Below are 20,391 nucleotides of genomic sequence, written 5' to 3' on the forward strand. Positions count from 1 at the left end.
ACTCTTAGGGAACAAAAAGCACTTGGTACACTTGTCATTTGGTGCTTGTCCATTGTTCATTGTTCGTGGTGGGTACAGCGGTAGCATGATGAAAAAGCTGAACAAGAACAATAAAGAGTTGGATGACATTTCCAGGGTTCGAATGGTATTTCGGAGATAATCGATGCCCATTGTATACCACTTCAGGTAATTAAGAACAATAAAGACAGCTGTCAAGCTCAGGCACGGGCATCATCCGGTACGTGTCATGCATGCATGGGATGCCAGAACAATAGGAAACCAATTCGACACTTCAACCACGAACACCGAACAATTGACACAACTCGGAGTTGGACAACGCTCGATCAGGCATGAGAATAAGGTCCCAGGGAGGTGTTGTTGGGGTGGGTATCAATTATTAGGAGATCTGAGACTTCGTGACTGACGATTGGCAAGGTCGGTTGCTGCATCTCAGGTCTGGACAATCATTGATCATACTTTACAGTAGTACTTGTTGATGATGCTATATCATACATGCTGTGACAGCCCATGCAAGTATTTCTATGATCTACAAATCTATGGTACAAGATGCAAGTTCACACAGTTGATATCATGAAGCGATGCTTCTTCGCGGCAATTCATTTTATTCCTTCTTCTAATCCGTTCACCAGTTAGCATCAGTAATATTCTCTACAACACCTAATTTCCATCCATACTGATTAAACCCATCATCATTATCGTCATTGGTGTCATTATCGTCATTGTCATCGTCATAATAGTAAGGGGATTCGTTATCATTTAATACTGTTGATTTTTGGATTATCCTATTTCTATTTCTATTTTTTCGTTGTTTTGACTTGTGGTTATTACCTGAATTACCTATTGGTATAGGTGAATAACCATATCGATCTCTTTCTTCCTCTTCTCTCGTTAAGCTCCTTCTTTCATCTTCAGGTAAGACATGAGCCCATTCTACTCCCTCTCTCTCGTAGTTCACTCCAGGAACGGATCCACCAAATTTCTCGTTCATCCAACTTCCAAATAATCGACGGACTTTCCCACTACTCGAATCATACTGATCATCATTGATGCAGAACATTGCAATGTCCGGACTCTCTTCTACTGATTGTAGGGCTGTACGAAGTTCACCGATATTGTGAATAGGCGAGAATCTAACTGGACTCGAGGCTAATCGATCAAATGTCGAGAGGTAAACATCAGAAATTAGCCAAAGCACCTGGGACAAAACAAAAATCTGAACTGGTAAACTCACCAAAGACATAGTTGTACCTGGATAAGAGCTTGATACACCATCGTCTAAGTTCTACAGCACCATCAATCCTCACCAACGCTCCTGACCAGATATCCTGATCTTTGAACACATTGGCTTCAATGCTAAAATCTGATTCTTCCCATGAATTGGTCAATTGCAAGATTGGTTCGCTAGTCTTCCATTCTCTCTCTACCGTAGTAGTATTAGGGTGATACAATTGATCTAGAGAGGGTAGGAACGCCTCTATCCCTCTTTCACCCGATTCGTTGATCAACGCACTGATCAGACAATCTCCACAAGACGCTTCAGCGAATGCCAATTGCTTGAATATCTCTTCTGAGGAGTACGATATCTCGGGATCAAGGAAGAATCGAGCGGGTAAACATTGTTGAAGACTGAATATACATTTTCGATTGTCGATATCGGATAGGAGATTCAGATGACCATCAAGTGAGGCTACAAACATGAGATCAGATCAGCTTTGAGTCATCATACGTACACGAGAGCGTGAAAGATAATCATCGATTGAACTTACAATATTGATAGACTGAAGCTTTTGGTCCATTCCAATCAACTTGTTTATCAGCTTCGAACGAATCGGCCAAAGTCAATCTATCATCCCTTCGTTCAATCACCACATTTTGATATCCCGATATTTGATCATCTGTAATTTTCATTAATTGAATTAAATCCAACCTCGCTTGATCATTCCATTTCCCTCCATTTCGATGTCCGACTTTAGCAACGATATAAGACCAGAGTAGGGATTCTCTCCATCGCTCAATACGGAGGTTGGTAGTTAACCAAGCCATCTCAACATCGCCTTGACCCCTCTTGGATTCTCTAAATGTTCTAGTGGTCGATACGCTCAAGTCTTCGCGGAACATGGTAAGAGCCTCGTTCATTATATGTTTCGATTGTATTTTGGGTAAATGATGTAAATACATTCTCCTTCTTGCTGGGAACCTCTTCGAGATGAGTTGATTGGCATGTTGTAATGCTCCCCATTCGCCTGAGTCGGTGAGTTGCATAGGTGTCATGGACGGGTTGACTAGTAGACCGGAGTCCATACGGAAGACACTACCTAGGAGAGGATGACGGAAATCGGATGTAGAGAGGTTTCGCTATAGGTATGTGTTATCAGCTACCGTATAAAGCAAGACATGAAGTGGACTCGATTGACTCACAAGAATGAACATATCATCGTTGAATGCAACACTACAATACCATACAAGGTCCCACATTAAGCATTCAATAATATCCAACTTTCCAAGTTACGGAAGACTGGACTCACAAATTCTCCGAAACGTCCTTCAGCCAACTCATCCTACTTTCAATGGCGAACGAATTGAAATTTGGGGTAGCGAGTTCTTTCCATTCTTGTTCGTTGTTCCAGACTACATCGATCGGCGTTGGGGGATCGAGTCGTACTTGGGGCTGTGGCCTCGTACCGTCTTCTGTGGAATTACCGACATTGCCATTTTCGATCTGTTCATTCTCCTCCTCCTCCTCTACTTCATCTTCAATAGTTGGTTCTTGTATCTTTTCGACACCATCTGCTTTGATCGTAGACCGTCCATTAGAGTCGACAGGTAGGCGGAATACATCAGAATGGAAATGCCAGTTCAATTTACTTCCTTCTTCTCTCTGCGAATCCCAATTCAACCATTCTGGAATTTGACCGATTCTCCATCCATCTTGACCATTCAGGACTTGGCTGAAAACCGATTCATCTCGATCGGTCATTGCCCAATCGGCAGATATGACATGTACTTTGCCCAAATTATCATTGAAGCCTTTTATACCTGATCTCAAAGCACCTCTTAATTCTCCATTATCCCTCCAATGTCTTTTCTTCCCCACTAGCTCGATCCCTTCTTTCACTTCCGCCAATTCCATATTCTCCTGGAGATATTCTGAAGAGGCATTGACGAATAGATATACTAGATCCATAGGTCTTTGTTTGGCGAGATCGGAATCGGAGTTAAAAGAGGTTGGCAAGAGACCTGTAGAGAAGTACGATTCAAGGACATCGTGTGGCAATCTATCATGGAGAGGTTGTAGTAATTCGACTGAGTCTGATTCATGAGGTGGAATCAAAATATGAGTTGGATCATCTGGTATTTCCTTAACGTCAATAACCCATTGAGGCGTAGAGGTTGGTATCAACTCAATGGAAGACTGATTTTGAGATACCTCTTCTGGAATGGGTATATAGGTTGATTCGTCAACTTCCGTAGTCGTAGTTCTTTTATAAGTTGACCGCTGAGAATATACATATATTCCAACCATCAACATGCCACTTAGACATGCAATGCTGACTAAAGGTATGAATATCGATCTTCGTTGTTTACGATTCCTCCCTCTTCTCCTCTGATGTAAGGAGGTGGATGAGGTAGAAGATAACGATAACTTATCTTCAATTTCTCGCTTCCATTTTGGTAGAGGTAAGAAACCTAATAATCCCGTTGATTCCGATGTTCCATATTCTTCTTCTTCCTCTTCCTCATCTAGGTAATCATCCTCGGTTATCGGGTGATAATGCTTTTCGTGAGTCTGGAACTTGGTAGTAGAGGATGATTCGGGTGAACCAGAAGAAGACGAAGATGTAGAAGCTATACTCAGAGGGTATGATTCCCTCCTCTCATTATTATCCGAAGGCATGTCACTAATTGTCAATCGAGGACTTGAAAGATCGATGGATGATATTGTAGATGTAGGTGAAGCTGGGATAGCAGTATAATTGTGTGTTTCCAGAGATGATGTATAGGCCGTTGAACTTTGGGTACTTTGGATAAATGGATACATCAAATAACCAAGGACTTTCGTCCGTAGCCTCCTAGGTCTTATAATCATTGTTGCTGTTTTTCACTTCTTGTCGGCACAATAGTGATGTGAATGCGAATGCACTAAACTGAGGAATTCAGGTTTTCTTCGACCTTGTCTACCGACGTATTCCTCCCTCGAAAGAAAGCCGCGTCTCGCAGCTGGGACGAATGATGACAAAAAACCCCGAATCTGCTGCTAGATGCTAAAAATACCCTGGACTTCGCAGTCTAATTTTCTTCTTCTTCTCTTATCTTCCCTTGCTCGCGTGACCCTTTTTGATAGATGTCCTGATCGTGCTGCACAGTATAGAAAGAGCGAGACCGCAGTAGGTCGAAGTGTCGTTTGCGAGAGCTGCGAGAAGGATGTTATGGTTGTTCTAAATTGATTGATTCGGGACGACAGAGCGGACTCAGAATAGCTGCGGGTGGTCTTATCACTTTCTTCTTATTGTTCGATGTACCGCTTTATTTTGTTGTTTATGTCGTGCGAAATCTATATATATGTGATATAATTGATAATGCACCTTTTCGTCGAGGTGGTTAGACTGGTAGAGATGCTAGATACAGAGGATCAAAAATAACTTTGGAGTGATCTATTTTTACTACCCTAAACCACAAATATGTCAGATCTCAATTTATGATGAGATGGAAAAGGCTTAATTAAGGCTTGAGACGTGTAACTGCGCTTGTTACGTTTTCGAGACCTCACAGTGCGATAATCGATGTATTTAGAAGGGTTCAAAAAGATCTGCCTCCCATTTCTATTCTTTCGTATCATAGCGTGTTATACTACTAAAGATGGTGAAAGTCTAAACTTGCCGGAACACGAGTAGTGCAAGATTATACTTTCTTTCGTTCGAAGGATCCACAGGTACGGCTATGATACGGCACGTAAGTATATAAATAGCTTTAGATGCCTAAGTAGCAGTTGATGATTCACAAAATGATGAATTGATACCAATTGCGGTTCTGGCTTGTAGAACGGTGAATGATCAGACGAAAGCCTTGCACGTCACTTGAAATTCTAAGCCTTTCCAATGACTAAAAATAGGACCTGCATAAATTTTCACGTAAAAGACCTTAGACATCTGAACGATGAACTTGATTTCCCTTGAACTTTCTGCGCGATCCGCGAAGAGTGAAACCGGCTCAAGAAAGCGGAATATCGTAATTGCTGCGGGGTAACAGGAAGACGCCTTCGATTGGAATCAGAAAACTCTCCTTCCGGAACCTTGTTTTTGTTCGAGGGTGCCTGGTGTAGATTCCCACCAGGCAGGATGTTTGTACAGTGGCATGACGATCATAAAGCATTCTCCTCGTTGCTCAATCATGAAGCTCTGTAATGCTGACCCAACGTTCATAACGGCAATCCGACTACTTTATGCCGTTTCTGTTGTCGGAGCTTCGTGATGGGAAAATTCGAATTCTTTTTATTGTCGGCGAGTGGGGAGAGGTCTTCTATCGCAACCCACCTCTGCCTGGAATGCTCGCATGATTAGGCTGGCTAAGATCGTTGCCATTCAGCTGAACTTTTAGTATATGCACGCATTCATGCATGCATGTAGAGCCTGGACTCGCTTGCTGGACCGACTGCTCCGTGCACATGCAGGATACAAAGGGATTTTGATGGAACGCATATGAAGTCGCCTTTCAAAAACCTGCATTCTTCTACTGCACAGTCATGGTACAAAAAAGCGAAGTGCTGAACAAGGTAAGTGAACGACGCTAGCTCCAAGCCGAAGGATCTACAACAAAGCCGTAGGACAATTCCATACTTGTGGGGTTGACGCTCAGGAAGATCGGGACGGTGAAACCTGAACGAGTAATACGCACCGCGCTGCTTCATACAACACATATGGATGGACCGCCTCAACTCCAAAATTGATTCACCCAGCATTCAAGTAAAAGATAAGCATATCCATATAATTAATTCACTCTACAACACCTAGCTAATCTAAGTATACTATATACGGTCTAAAAGACAACGCAACATATCAAATCCTGACCTTAGAAGTCTTCATGTATCTACTGTATATTCGTTCTACGCGGACTCATATCGTCGTCATCGATTCTCAAGTGTATATCGATCAATGAATTATGCCTTGAGAACAGATACTTGAGTGACGTTCTTGTCATCCACCGCCTTATCGTCGACCTCTTCCATTGGTACTCCGGCTTCTTCCACTGTACCAACCAAATCGGCTTCTTCCTGTCTGATCTGCCTCTTGTGCAAGAGCCAAATGATCGTGAAGCCGACCATACCTGCGCAATTGCACCCTAAGACTGTAGGGTAACCTTTAGGGAATCTAGGACCTTCAGTTTGCAGGAAAATAATCGTTGGCAGCCAAGCATTGACGCTATTCCGTCCATTGTGATCAATGAGCTTGTCTGTCCTTCTCTGACCTGGATGTCACAGCACAATTGAACTTACGCATAGAAAGCACAATTGATAGAAGCGATGATGAAGGCTCTTTCTTCCATACTACCTTGACAGATCTCATTGACCCAACTCCACCAGATATGAGTGACAAAGTAGGTACCAGTGACCATGAAGGCGAAAACTTTCAAGGTGTTAGAGTCGGGGTAGACGGCCAAGATCACCGTTGGAACTAAACCCCAAAGGCATGGAATGAGACACCAGGCGTATCTACTTCTGAATCTGTCTGAACACCAACCCCAGGTCAATTGTGGCAGAATACCGATCAAATTCGCGCAAGCGGGTAAGACATTCCTCGCACTGACAGAGTACCCAGCCGCCTTCAGGTAGATACCGAAGTAATTGTAGTTTTGGATACCGTAAGCATAACAGATGTAGGTGGGAATGAGCAACCAAAAGTGCCATTTTGCAATGACCCTCTTGAGAGTTCGGACATTAAGAGCCGACGATAGGGTGATAGTCCCGTTTCTTGCACAACGCCCCTTAGCCATCTCTTTTTCCTCTTCAGTGATGTACCAGGCGTTACAGTTTTCGGGGAAGTCCGGTAAAAACAGAAAAATGGCAATTCCACACGGAATGGTCATTATACCTGAAAACATCCATTCTATATCAGTTTCTCGACGTTCCGAACCATTTTTTGACCCTCCGAGGACGCTCGGAGCATGCTGACGGCCCTATTACGTACCACACACAATGTACAGCCACCTCCACCCCGCTAGTCCGTGAAGTCCGTCCATGTTTTTGTAGACGGCGGCTTGAAGGAAGCCCGAGAAAGCCTGTCCGATCGGTCCGGAGACATAAAAAATGGAAGCTCGCTTCGCGAGCTCGGTCTTTGTGTACCAGGAACCGAGGATGAAGTATGCCACAGGCTGGAACGCCGCCTCAAAGAATGCCACGAAGAATCGGAAGGCATACCTATTGTGAAGAAGAGAAGAAGTGTCATTAAATCAGAGAGCGACGACCACCAATCCACTCTTGACCGAAAGTGCCACTTACATCTGTTGGTAGTTTTGCGCCCCCGCTTGAGCGAAAGTGAAGATCGCCCAGCCGATCTCGCACATGGCCAACCACCAGGATGGTCTCACCTTCAGGACGATCAAGTTTGAAGGCAATTGCATGACGCATACCACCTGTGCAAGTCACAACCTTAGCCACATCGTCCGACAAGGTATTGTTACGTAACTGCCACTCACGACATTGTAGATAGTTTGCATCCATGTATATTGGTTACCTTCACTATTGCATAGGTCAGCATTGAGATATCCGAATCTCCATATACATGGGAGGACATACATGTGTAAATCCTCCTTCATACCAGAGACATAAGCATTCGCCAAATTGGTCTGATCGATGTATTTCATCAACCATCCAAAGCACAACAAGGACAACAGAGCGCAGTCAAGCTTGAAGACAAGCTTTCGTTCGGCGTTGGATTTCTCGTAGTAATCGGGATCCCAGATCCATGATACGAACTTTTGCCATGGACCTTTCGTAGATCTGCCCTTCACATCCGAGGAGATTATAGTTGTAGGATTGTCTCGCGGGTCATTGGAGGTGGTCAGGGTTAGTCCTGCCTGGACACTTTCGCCAATTGTAGTCACCATTTTCGCTTCAGTACTGAACGTAAGCTCTTGGTCGATGAATAGATAGCGGGAGAGCGTTGATGAACCTCGACCATCCATAAGGAATGAATGCCTTTTATAAATGTCTTAGTACTTCTAGGACGATATGTGCTTCCATTTCCGTAGCGCGCCGAGAGGCGACAGCAGAGGTCGTTATCAACGATGATCGGGCCCATCGCCGTCGAGAGAACTTATTGGTGATAAGCATTTCGTAGCCCGGCCAATCCCGGCAGGTTGCGAATTGTAGGCCCAAAATGCTTCGAAAAACCCTTTAACTCCATTTAAGGGTCAAAATGGTTCCTGTCGGCGCTTGCACCGACATTCGGTTTCCCGAGAAACTGGTATGCAATCCGATAGCCGATTGCATCGAATCTCAGATAGTCAACAATATTGCATTGTATACACTAATATCTACGAGCGATGTCGAAGCAGCTTGTCTGTTAGCCTGGAGCGTTCAATCACCAAGATGGCAGTCTCTACCACGAACAAACGAAAGATTCTAGGGGTCGGCCCGGGTGCAGGTGCTATCGAAGAATTCAAGCAATTATGTGAGGACTACGAGGTGCACATGGTCAATAGAGGCCCGAGAGATAAGGTATGCTCGACTATGTTGCAAAAGAGTGTATCAGCGATATGGTAGCTGAGGGACAGTCGCCAATAGGTCAAAGCTGAGATCAAGCGATTGTGCGAGACCGAAGGACCCTTTGAGGCCGCATTCTTGTTTTTCGCGAATGGAACCTACGCACCTATGGACGAAGACTTGCTGGGCCCTCTATGGCAGAACGGAAATAGTGAGTGGATTTAATGTTGGGTACAATCAGATCACTGACGTGAAGCGTCTCGCAGAGGTTGGCTGCTTCGCTCAATGCGGAACAGGTTATGACAATGTTAGAGTGAATGACATAACGGCACATGGTTGTGTGAGTTTTGCTTGGGAGCTTGAAGTAACGAATGGACCAAGAATTGACAGCTGTTACTGTTGTAGTACTTCACCAATACCCCGGATGCGGTCACGCTGGCAACTGCGGATTTCACCGTTCTGCTCTTCCTATCGGTTTTGAGGGGTTTGACCATGGCGGAGAGAGCAGCTAATCTGGGCAAGAACCACGCGGAAGTGGAGTTGACTGTGGATCCGGCGGGTTTGACGTTAGGTAAGTCGCTCATTCTGTCCAAACTACCAGGACCCGCCAAATAGTATTGACGGAGACCTGCTGGCTTCTCATAGGTGTCATTGGTCTCGGTCGGATAGGCAAGGACTTCATCAAGAAGTGTCAGGCGTTCGGAATCAATGCAATTTACCACACCAGAAACCCGCTTTCCGCCGAGGAAGAAGCAAAGCTCGACGTAAAATACGCAACGAGGGACGAGCTGTGCAAGGAGGCAGATGTTATAGCCGTCCTGACGCCTCATACGCCGGAAACATTCCATATTCTGGATCACGAGCAATTCGCCATGATGAAAGGTACGTATTCTCATTTCATCACATGAAAATGATCTCACGCTGACTCCAATCCTTTAGATGGAGTTTTCATCATTAACAGCTCGAGAGGGCCAACAATCAACGAGGAGGCTCTCATCAATGCATTGAAGAGCAACAAGGTGAAGAGAGCCGCGTTGGATGTCTTTGAGAACGAACCTGCAATTCCGGAGTACTTCAAGAACAACCCAAGGGTCACCATAACTCCACATGTGGCTGCTTATACCAAAGGAACAATCTATAGAGGTGAAAGAGACGCGATGGCGAATGTGAGGGCATTCTTTGAGCAGGGGCATCCGAATACACCCGTGAATGGACCTTTCCAGTAAATAGCTACTTGTACTTCATGCATGCAATCATTATATCAAGTTGAGATAAGTAACGTCAGCTTTGACCCTGAGAATTGCCAGGGTACACCATATGCATAATGGTCTTCGGGAGCACACGCGCGCGCCTGGGTGAATGGTCAAATGAAAAGGCTTATCTTTGACGATCCCTCTCCACTGGGACTCGTTCGACCTATAGAACCAAGCACTCTCTTTCTCTCCATTGATCACAATCTGCCCCGTGAATTTTGGCATTCACACCATGTCAGACGAGCTACCTCCGTCGCCAACATCGACTGGCAGATCCACTTCGGCACTCAGGGCCAGTCCATCGGTCGTTCCCCGGATTTCCGCAAGAACCGTCGATGGATCGAGCATAGCTTGTCAAAGGTGTCACAGGCGTAAAAAGAAGGTGAGTCTTGTCGTTATCATTTATCCTGGCTAATGATTGTTTCATGAGACAGTGCGACAAATCCAAACCGAGTTGTGGAGCATGCATCAAATCGCGTATGACCTGTACGTACGATGTGGTAATATCGGATAGATCGCATCCCAAGTGAGTTACACATCCTGTCATTTGGATGCTGTAGCTAAATGAACATACCAGCTATGTTCGAGATCTCTTAGCAGAGACATTGTCTCAGAAAGAACGGATTGTAGAGCTTGAAAAGCAGGTCGTTGAACTGACAACTTTGGCCAGTGGAGTTCAGAATGAACCTCAAATTGCGAACACCTCTCTGCATCAATTCGCAGCACTAATCAATAACGAGCCTTCCACGGCTTTCACAGAGATACCTTTTCAAGCTTTTTCGACAGGCTCTATCGGATTCGGAGATGTCAGCTCGGAGCCAACGTTAGCAGAAAGAATCGTGCTTCAGGTCTTGACCACTGAGCCAGATAGAAGGGAGGCAAGTCTATCGTTCAAGGGCACTATTGGTCAGCAGCTAGGGACCTCCCAAGATGATGAAGAATGTGATAATGGTAGTAGTACTGGGAACCAAGATGCAGGTCAGAATCAGAATCAGAATGATTTAAGTACTTGGCCACCGTATCCTCTAGCGCAGAAGCTGGTGGAAGGTTTTTTCAATTGGATTTCGGGGATCTACCCCATCTTAGATAGAGTCCTTATCGAGCAGGAGTGAGTAGAGAGCTTGAGACAATGATATATCATTCCGACGAGAAGTGATCGCGCCTGATTATCGTTCTTTTAGTCTACATACAATTTACTTCATGACATCCCCTCGAGCTCCCTTGATATCTGAATACTCGAAACCCGACATAAGGATCTACAGATTATTTATGATTTTCGCTATTGGGTGCGATGTCTTAGAGAAAGGTGGAATAGCATTACTAGATCATTCGAAGAAACTTCGAGCATATGCATTCTATCATCTTCCAGCGGTCCTCAGAGCCGACTCGCTTGTGAGTCGACGTATTATATAAGTCTGACATTTCTGATCGCTGACTTATCATGGGTGACTTGTCCTCCTCTATGTGATTTTGTAGTCGTGTATCGCAGGCCTACTGCTATATGCCCAGTACTCCATCATGGCCTTCGGAAACACCAGCCCGCATGCAGTTATAGGCTTAATCGCACGTCTTGCTATCGATCTCAACTTTCACCGGGAAGAGTACAGCTTGCCGCCAGCTGAACAAGATACCAGGAGGAGATTGTTCTGGACTATTTTCAGCATGGATAGGTTGATATCCTCGACGTTGACTAAACCTCTGACTGTACCGGAAGACATCATTACCGTACAATTGCCCAAGAAGGTAGGCGGATCCTCAAGATATCAAATGGCTATAAACGTGAGTGTCCGGCTTTTAGCGAATCAATAGGTTTAGGTAGACGCAATGGCTAACGGGGCTATCACATCATCATCTTTGTGCTGGAACTTAGTCTGACGAATACTTCCGCCACGTGGTCTTATTGCGACGACTGAACGGACATGTTCTCAATGAGGTATATCTGATCGACGATGCCCAAAAGGCACAAGGTGAACAGACTCTCGCCAAACTGAGGAATCAAATCGATGACTGGTTTCACTCCACCCCTCGTTCGCCTGAGGACGGCTCCTATAACCCTTTCTTGGAATTATGTTACAATCTCCTGATAACCGCTCTGTATCGACCTTCGCCGTTATTCTCTCATACTCATCCATCACGCATGTCTCGCTTACGGAAGTCGGCCTCAAGAGCAATCGATTTATATGGTCAGCTCTACGCACAAAAACGATGCGCCGAGAATTACGTTCATCTATTCAATATTGTGACTGTTTCAGTCACTTTGGTATATACACTGATAGAACGGGAAGGTGACGATCTGAATCTGGAAATATCTTCTTGGTGCAGGGAGGCGGTTAGACAAATGGTCACCTGCGAGAAACTGATAAATGATTTCTGTAAAGACTGGCCTGGAACCGCCAAGTATCGGGAGGCCTTTAAAGGTTTAGCGAACGAGGTCAAAACGAAGATGAAACAACCTTCTCCCTCACCAGGGACGGAATCGTCTGACATATCACAAATCCAGGCTCAGTCACAATGTCTCGATATCCCATTCGATCCTTTTCGGCCGACTAACGTCTCAACACAGCACATACCGCAAGATACAACCATTTCTACTCATTTACCCGTTTCTGGGACAATCTCCAGTTCCACAAATGGCCCAGCGCTCTCCCCGACTCTGTTTGAAGGCTTGGTAGACACTGCTCTGTGGAATCAGTGGACGTTACAGGACAATGGCATAGTGGGCACAGTAGGCACAGTGGAATCGGAAAGGACCGAAGATCCACTAGGGATCAACATGTCAGGAGTCGGAATCGATGCTTTGTTGGCTAGTGTAGGATTGTCTGCTTTTACAGATTTTGAGTGGGATCCAAACACTCAATTGCGTTAATGCATACGTGTCGGACACGAATTGCTTTGCAGATCGCATATGCACGCAGTCCACTCTATTACCTCAACAGACTACTTGACCGCAGCGGCGAGAAGAGAAATACAAAAGTCATGCATGAATATGTTCACCAACTACAGTTACTCCGGATCCATCTATGTTGAAGCCTCGATCTCTTTAATGGCTTTGACTTGCGCGGCCATACCAGACTGGAAGACTGAAGTATCCCTACCAGCCATGACATATCTTACGCAGTTGAACTCCTTTCGCAATCTAGAAATGATGTCAGGTCTTGGTTCCATGCCACCCAGTCCCACGAATTTATTGTATTTCATAGCTGCTCGACATATCTTGCTAAGAGCTTCGTAGAGGAGAGGACTATCACGTTGTCCACCGATACCCATACTACATCACTCGATATTAGTCAACTCAGTCTGTGACAGAATGAAGCCCAGACAGACACTCACTCGTCGGCGAGATCCCATGCTCCCACAAAGATAGCATCAACACCTTCAACAGCTGCAATCTCTCTATAGGAGATGACGCAGAAATGATTAGCGGTGATCGAGAAACACACGCATGCACGAGAAGAGAACTTTTATGAGAGAGCAGGACTTACTCGCAATTCTCTAAGCCTTCTACAGTCTCAATCATCGGCATGGTCAGAGTGGTATTGTTTTGAGCGAGTTTAGCGTACTCCGCATGAGGCATTTGATATTGCATTTGTGGTGTGAAAGTCAATGGTCGTTCACCCTGCAAAAGTTCAAACAACGCTTAGTCTTGTGTGGGCAGTATCAGGGAGAGAGACTTACCAAGGGTCGAAATTTGGAGAGCTTCACAAGCTCTTTAGCCATAGCAGCTGTGCCTGTCCTGGGGACCTACCACCCGTTTGACATGTATGAGCTTCAAGTATGCTCTTTTGGACGTTTTTTTCGTACTCACTATGATACCTTGTACACCGTTATCAAGTAATCTAGAGATCCAGTCGGATTGTAGGGAAGGTATGACGCAGATAGGGGAGATTCTAAGATACATGCCATTCTCTATGGTTCAGCTTGCCGAATCCTGGTTTTTACCAAGCAGCTCACTCACCCAATATTCAAGCAGGCACAAGCGACATCACAAGCGGTTTCTATACCGGCTCGACAATGTTCCAGATTGATCAAAACGGCAGTATATCCAGCAACTTTGGCTAACAGAGCTACATCCGGTGAAAAGGTCATGGACATTCCGAATGAGAAACCCAAACCCCCCTCCTCCATCTTCTCCTTTAACCAGTTTGGGCGGACTAACGACATCGTCTTTTGATATAGGGGATCTTCGGTGAATTTGGAGGAGTCTCCAATGGTCCCATTCGAAGCCGTCATATTGTTTACTGTGCAATGTGTATCTGCACGAGTACTACAAAAGGGACAAGAGGATGAATTCGTTGAATGAAATGAATGTTTCGCTGGCTCAACCCCGGCTTGGCCAGTATTCTCATTTTCTTTATAGAACATCGGACCTGGGTACTTTCGCTCTTATCCGAAGAACTTGATAAGGGCGGGTCTCCGGCCGACGACCTGATACATCGCTGTCGGTGAGATGACCGCACACTTGATATCCTTATCTTCACCAACTGGATCCATTGCTGTTCTTGGCGCCGCTTCACGCATGGTGTTGGGATGCCGTGCATGCCGTCCATAGAGACGCGAGACATCCCGATGAGCCGACAAGGATCGGCCTCCTGATGAACGTGGCGCGATCACAAGGAAAGTGGCATAGCAGGTACATTTCAATCATAATCATGCATATTCATATCATCGTCCCACATCACCTTACTACACATGAACTATACGCGTATACATATAGATCAAGACACATAATATCAGGCAAAAGCATGATTCATTTCTGAGTGTAGAGAGCTCGAAATGCCCAAATCAAAGTCGAGGAGGATTGTTCAAAGGTGTGGAACCTCCTGTCCTAGGTTGATGAGCTCTTCTCTGCTGCGTGGCATCACGTCGCCTACCTTCGTAGTGAGCATCACTTAATCTGGTCGCATCAGCATAAGTCGAGTATAGATCTTCTGTCATGTGCGCAGAGGACGCGTCACCATTTGAGCTTTGATCAGCCTCTGCAGCCGCGGTGGCAGTACTGGTAAGACCAATTATAGGTCTACCAGGAGTGCCGTAGAATGAATTTCGGGGCTGGTTGCTCGATGCAGCAGTGGCTGCCTCTTGCTGTGAGGCTTCATAAGAGGGTGCCCTGGAATGAACGGCAACCGCTCTGTCGCTCGATGGGGTATAAGCAGGAGGTTGTTGGGGTCTCTCAGGCGAATAACCTTGCAGGTGTGCGTGAAGTCTGTTATCGTTACTGATAATAGAATAAGGTCGACCCCTTTGGATACTTGCCGCGCTACTACTATAATCAGAGAAGGCAGATGACATGTTTGGTCCAGCTGTAATCTCCCGGACAGAACCAGGCTGAGAGCTAGCAGCAGTGGTGGTAGAGGGGTTTCTGGAATGTTGAGACATTTGTTTGGTAGTCGGTGAAAACAAAAGGACAAAGATATAACAATCGTCTATAGAGAAAGTGGAAGGAATACAAGATGGTCTTCTTTGGATGTGGACGAGATCTTGTCGACTCCCATTTCAGCCTATTCATACCTTTCCGAGGACTCATATTTTCGATCTTCATACACCTTTCGATCTGCGCCTCTTTAATTACCTCGAGAGGATTCTCATTTATTGCATGTAGACATCATGATGATCGAAACTCAGCCGAAGGCCGATCAATCGGAAGCGTATTCGGATCATTAGTGCTCATGACATGGAGATATCTGAGATCACCAGAAGTGAATTTGTTAAAATGAGATCCAGGGATCCTTTGTTATTGGAACTCACATCTCCTTGAATTGGCTTCGGACTCAAGAGAGGCTTCCATCTTATCAGATCTCCGATATGTTGGATATGTTGGGATCTCAGACGATGCTGGAAGGGAGTATATGCCAAGGAAAGGCATGTTCAAGGGATGATGATGCCGTCGAGAAGTCAGAGAAAGATAGGCATGTCCGATCTCCGACAGGGATATATACTTGTCGCAGTTTGATCTTTAGGTCCAGAAGACCGAATGTATCATGTTCATCTCGGTCAGCTGACTGAGTCAGTGTGTGGATCTACGCTATGAAACTGGATATTCGCGATCTGGAAGCGGATCTTTTGAGGGAAGCAAGTAGAATACATAATTACCAAGGCTGATATGATCGACATATAGGAGACAAGAGAAGCAAAATGCAGATATACGCGAGCGAGATGACAAGGAGCTAAAAAAAGGATAGCTATAGACAACGTGAATACGCAGTATCGTTGTTGTGATCAGTGAAACTGGCTAGTAAGCTTCGGGGAGAAATCTGGATCTTTTTCTCTTCGACTGAGACTCCGCGCAGGATCGTGAATCTACCAAGGCAGTGACGGTTGCTTGTGCAGCTTCCACCCCACCAATAGTGGCAGGAGCGCTGAGGGCTTCGGGGGAGGCATAGGCAGCTATAATCGTGGGTTCCGTAAGAGGAGTTGTAGAGTTAGAATAGATGATGCTTTTCTGTCCAGTGACTCCTGCTTCACCTGATGGTGCTTGATATACCCCTGGTCTACAAGCGCAAAATCGGAAGATCAGCGGACATAAGCCTATCACGGGAATAGAGAGGATATTTACGTGACAGGCGATCCAAAGTTAAGACCGTTTGTAGTATCAACTCTCATAGCGAATGTGGATCGATCATCACCACTGCAGAAGACATCATGTCAATACTCTGATACGTATATGGGCTGTCAACCGGCACCCAGCTCACCATTGACCTTCGGGGTGCCAAGTTGCATGATAGACGTTCCAAAGCTCCGTGCCGTCAGGGGATATGAACATGCTGATAAGAGTAAATCAGCAATCTTGTTCTCAGCTTCGAAAGCAATCATGACTTACCCGTTGTGCCCAGGACCGTATTCTCCGTTACCTGACTTGAAGACTGGATCGTCCGTCTTCTTGGTCCAGAGGGCAGCGTCCATTGGATTGTCACCAGTCAAATGAAGCTGGAAAAGGCTCATTATTAGCGGAGGGATACCAGCCAGAAGATCAAGAGGCCGAGCTCACTAGACCAAGACTGTAATCAGGGGTCGAGCAGAAACTCGCAGAGTAGGTGATGCTACATTGAAAGATCATGATCAGTGGTCATGCCTGCAATTTGTGCGTGTGAGGCGACTCTAACTCACTACGTTTGCCCGGCCCAAGAGAACGCCTGAGGACCTTCATTGGTATTTCCACCAGATTGTTCCCAGGATTGCTCTGGTCTGCTGACAACAGTGACCTGATCTTGATCGATTTGAATAGGGGTAACCAGAGGTGAAATACAGATCGAGGAACCACCGATGGTATTGTCTGAAACGTCTGAGGAGTGACAGGAGTACACGAGATAATTCTTGCCCCCAACTGTGAGCACTGTGTTATCGAGACTGGTAAACATCAACGAATATATCAATACTCGTACCAGCTAAGCCTATGGACTCACCTCCATCCCCTGTCGTAAAGTCGAACAGGGTCCTTGTATTCACCAACAGGCTACGTATCACCAGTGTGAGCAGTCATCATCTCACTGACAAAACGATATAGGTATAGTGGTACTTACATCACTACCTCCGGAGACGACCCAAACGGCATCTTTATGAGAATAATAGATATACCAATTACCATCGATCTTATGAATCTCTGTTTCGGTGAGTTATCCAGATGTCAGAAAGGCCAATGGGTGTGGTGGACACTTACCTCCAGCCCACACACTGGGGTTGTCCTTCATATCTTGATTCTGAAAAACGAGTTTCTCATTGGCAAAGTCCCTAATACCACTGTATATCCCACCGCATCAGCTGAAGATCCCACATGTTGCAACGTCAGATTCATACATACTCTAAAGTAGGAGTTTTGGTAACTCGAAGACCATTGCCACTAGTCTGCATGAAAAGATAAGATCTGGGTTACACACCGCTCGTATCAGTGACCTTGTATCGGAAGCGCCTTTCCCTCCGTAACTCACGAGGTGTCATGATCGTAGACTGTGTGACATGGAAGCAGGCGTTAGTCAAGAGATCTTCGATCACAGCGGCAAGCTTGTGTACTAACCGATGAAAGGATCCGGGCCGCTTTGACTATATGTTCATTGATCACTTCAGTCATATGCCTATATGTATACTAACAGCATCACAATACTTACCGAAGAGGCTAGAAATCATATGTCAGAATTGTGGACTATTGTTCAACATTCCCAAACCCACTCACATTGGTGAAATTACCGGCACTAGCCAAACCAAAGAGAGCGAGATTAAGAAGCGCGGTAGCGAATTTCATGACTGCTAGAAGAAAGAGGTGTGACTTGAGGGGGTGAAGTAGAGATGACAGAGGAGATGATATGCGTATGCAGATGGTAAAGAATGTATGGAGTGAGTATCAGCGAGATCTAGCACTGTAGGTACTGAGGATCTGTCTTTCGAAAGACACAAGAAGACCAAGTATGAATTGCGGTGGACTAATGTAATTTTCCATAGATCGCGGTTATATACTTATGTCTTTGTTCTGCGTTTAAATGGATTGATGACCTTCAAAGGATTCCCGATATCCGAGATTGATCGATTGAGTGAGTGGTGGCTTTTCGCTTTGCTTGGCGGAGATGCGCTAACAAACAGGTTTGAGCCCCTTAGGTCGGACTCTAGGTCGGACTCCCTTACTCCTTGACATCACCAACAAAGGCTCCAGACATCGTTCAAAGGAACAAACTGTCCTTCCTTTGAAGTGAGTATGGCGTGTATGCGAAATGCCCTAATCCCTTTCGGAGCTCATCAGGCGTCTCATAAAGGTTTCCTCTTCCCCTCGGAGAGGCTATGCAAGTTGACTCACCGTACCGTGGGTGGCATGTATAGTAAAGCAGTGTTTGTGTTTGTGTGTATCGATTGCTTCATCTATTTGTGTATTTGTGTCATCTACTAGTTACCTGGTTACCGACCCCCTGAACGCACGGTCCAAGCATCTGTCTATACGCCGAGGCACCACCTGCTTCTTCCCGGAATTAGTCTTCACTAAGACTAACCTACGATCGAATGACTTGATTGACCTCAGGTGGCGTTTACTTGAACAGTCGACACTTTGTTGATCTAGGATATTCCAAAGGTAATCAGTCTGATTCAAGTCAGTTGTGCACTCGAATCCCTGCCCAAGCGATGCAATGGTGATCGTTCTGCTTGAGCTATTCAAAGGCTGGGGAGTAGACAGGTAAGCCGAATTCCGAGTGAAATCAACCTTCACGTCAAATCCCCAAGGGTTGTGAAGCTGCCTTGCCGTGTTGAGAGCAACGCCGCTGCTCCCCTTCCATGATCTCTTGCATTGATTCCGGTTGATGGATCTTTCAGATTCAAATCGAGGTCGATAGCCGAGGAGAACGCCTGAGTCACATATTCAGACCACGATTGCTCGTCTCGCAGGCCATCCTGATCAGAGTTGGTGGGGACTACCATTGTATCTTCAAATACAGCGAATGAGGTTTTGGATCTGATCATCAGAACCCACATATCATGTTGCAATGTGTATAGATACAACTATTCATATTATCCACGCTCGTAACCATCAAGCTTCCAATGCATGTGGCCTGAAGAAGCACAATATCCGTTGTCAACGAATGGCCTAGCTCGTTTCTTATTTCTCGACTCGAGATACAACTCCACGCACTTCGGTCATGACATCAGCAGGAAGTCGAATTTCATACTGATCACTTACGTATGCAATGCATTTCGTTTCATCGAAGACCCCTGGCTCTACTGAGTAGGCCGAAGATTCTGTGGCGCGAACTCTTGGAGCTGTCAGGACCCGCAGTGATAGTCAATTGAGAGTTGATTGCGTCCTCCGCTTGCCTGTCGGACGCCAGCCCTCTACTAGCAGGTGTCCGCCGTTTCTCCTTGGTTGATAAACTCCCGGATGTGGTCGTATATTCATTGTGATCTTGCTCCGTTGACCTCTTTGGGAGTTTGTCAGTCTCGTCCATCGGACGTTTCCCCTCACTATAATATGCTTCAAACTCCAGGTCAATATGCTCAATGTTACCCTCAAAACTTCGTTCACCATCATTTCCAATCATTGAGTTAGCAGACTCCTTGTAGATTTGAATTTTCCTTCTCTGTCTTGGGGTAGATCGTAGTGGACGACGGAAGGATGATTCGACTTCGGGATCGTACAGGTACTCTCGGGTAGAGCCAACGAACATTTGCCACTCTTCGGACAGAGACTCTTCTGACGAAGATCCTGTATTTAGTATCTGAAAGCTGTGATCCGATGTTAAAGCATGAGCAGTGACTGTGGACGTCATTTTGCGACGCCAGATTGATGGGCGGTGAAACGTTCGGGTTGAATCTTGAGTACGACTGATAAGATTGACCAGCAACTCCTATCCAACTCATTTATGACTGTGTCGATCCATCGCTAGCCGCTGGACATGCCGGGAATCCCCAATTTGACACCCCGCTAGGGTAGGAAGCGAGTCCCCTTTG

The 20,391-nt window shown here is 45.7% G+C and overlaps 8 protein-coding genes across 8 annotated transcripts; 2 read left to right on the forward strand and 6 right to left on the reverse strand.

The window, feature by feature from the left end:
* Positions 1-643: 643 nt before the first annotated feature.
* On the reverse strand, positions 644-4,108 carry L199_007551 (uncharacterized protein; the record flags this gene model as incomplete). The annotated part of the gene is made up of 5 exons (XM_064893240.1): positions 644-1,167; positions 1,253-1,708; positions 1,788-2,376; positions 2,440-2,470; positions 2,547-4,108. 5 exons carry the CDS (start codon positions 4,106-4,108, stop codon positions 644-646), a joined length of 3,162 nt encoding a protein of 1,053 aa, XP_064749312.1.
* A 2,067-nt stretch (positions 4,109-6,175) lies between these two features.
* Positions 6,176-8,121, reverse strand: L199_007552 (uncharacterized protein; the record flags this gene model as incomplete). Its single annotated transcript, XM_064893241.1, has 6 exons — positions 6,176-6,437; positions 6,512-7,106; positions 7,203-7,432; positions 7,514-7,647; positions 7,711-7,753; positions 7,811-8,121. 6 exons carry the CDS (start codon positions 8,119-8,121, stop codon positions 6,176-6,178), a joined length of 1,575 nt encoding a protein of 524 aa, XP_064749313.1.
* A 484-nt stretch (positions 8,122-8,605) lies between these two features.
* L199_007553 (uncharacterized protein) lies at positions 8,606-9,945 on the forward strand (the record flags this gene model as incomplete). Its single annotated transcript, XM_064893242.1, has 6 exons — positions 8,606-8,734; positions 8,801-8,930; positions 8,986-9,059; positions 9,125-9,290; positions 9,365-9,601; positions 9,659-9,945. The coding sequence occupies 6 exons, from the start codon at positions 8,606-8,608 to the stop codon at positions 9,943-9,945; spliced, it is 1,023 nt and encodes a 340-aa protein (XP_064749314.1).
* Positions 9,946-10,204: 259 nt separating this feature from the next.
* L199_007554 (uncharacterized protein) lies at positions 10,205-12,838 on the forward strand (the record flags this gene model as incomplete). The annotated part of the gene is made up of 6 exons (XM_064893243.1): positions 10,205-10,354; positions 10,407-10,498; positions 10,550-11,080; positions 11,154-11,364; positions 11,449-11,751; positions 11,843-12,838. 6 exons carry the CDS (start codon positions 10,205-10,207, stop codon positions 12,836-12,838), a joined length of 2,283 nt encoding a protein of 760 aa, XP_064749315.1.
* Positions 12,839-12,990: 152 nt separating this feature from the next.
* Positions 12,991-14,202, reverse strand: L199_007555 (uncharacterized protein; the record flags this gene model as incomplete). Its single annotated transcript, XM_064893244.1, has 6 exons — positions 12,991-13,240; positions 13,303-13,365; positions 13,455-13,588; positions 13,648-13,713; positions 13,778-13,859; positions 13,928-14,202. The coding sequence occupies 6 exons, from the start codon at positions 14,200-14,202 to the stop codon at positions 12,991-12,993; spliced, it is 870 nt and encodes a 289-aa protein (XP_064749316.1).
* A 552-nt stretch (positions 14,203-14,754) lies between these two features.
* L199_007556 (uncharacterized protein) lies at positions 14,755-15,348 on the reverse strand (the record flags this gene model as incomplete). Its single annotated transcript, XM_064893245.1, has 1 exon — positions 14,755-15,348. The coding sequence occupies one exon, from the start codon at positions 15,346-15,348 to the stop codon at positions 14,755-14,757; it is 594 nt and encodes a 197-aa protein (XP_064749317.1).
* An 853-nt stretch (positions 15,349-16,201) lies between these two features.
* L199_007557 (uncharacterized protein) lies at positions 16,202-18,205 on the reverse strand (the record flags this gene model as incomplete). Its single annotated transcript, XM_064893246.1, has 14 exons — positions 16,202-16,460; positions 16,526-16,597; positions 16,662-16,733; positions 16,790-16,896; positions 16,958-17,009; positions 17,077-17,316; positions 17,373-17,422; positions 17,490-17,569; positions 17,627-17,706; positions 17,768-17,830; positions 17,895-17,913; positions 17,981-18,006; positions 18,072-18,079; positions 18,137-18,205. 14 exons carry the CDS (start codon positions 18,203-18,205, stop codon positions 16,202-16,204), a joined length of 1,197 nt encoding a protein of 398 aa, XP_064749318.1.
* A 1,438-nt stretch (positions 18,206-19,643) lies between these two features.
* On the reverse strand, positions 19,644-20,210 carry L199_007558 (uncharacterized protein; the record flags this gene model as incomplete). The annotated part of the gene is made up of 1 exon (XM_064893247.1): positions 19,644-20,210. The coding sequence occupies one exon, from the start codon at positions 20,208-20,210 to the stop codon at positions 19,644-19,646; it is 567 nt and encodes a 188-aa protein (XP_064749319.1).
* Positions 20,211-20,391: the final 181 nt, after the last annotated feature.

This window comes from Kwoniella botswanensis, chromosome 2 (genome assembly GCF_036426115.1).
Source record: "Kwoniella botswanensis chromosome 2, complete sequence".
Taxonomy (NCBI): domain Eukaryota; kingdom Fungi; phylum Basidiomycota; class Tremellomycetes; order Tremellales; family Cryptococcaceae; genus Kwoniella; species Kwoniella botswanensis.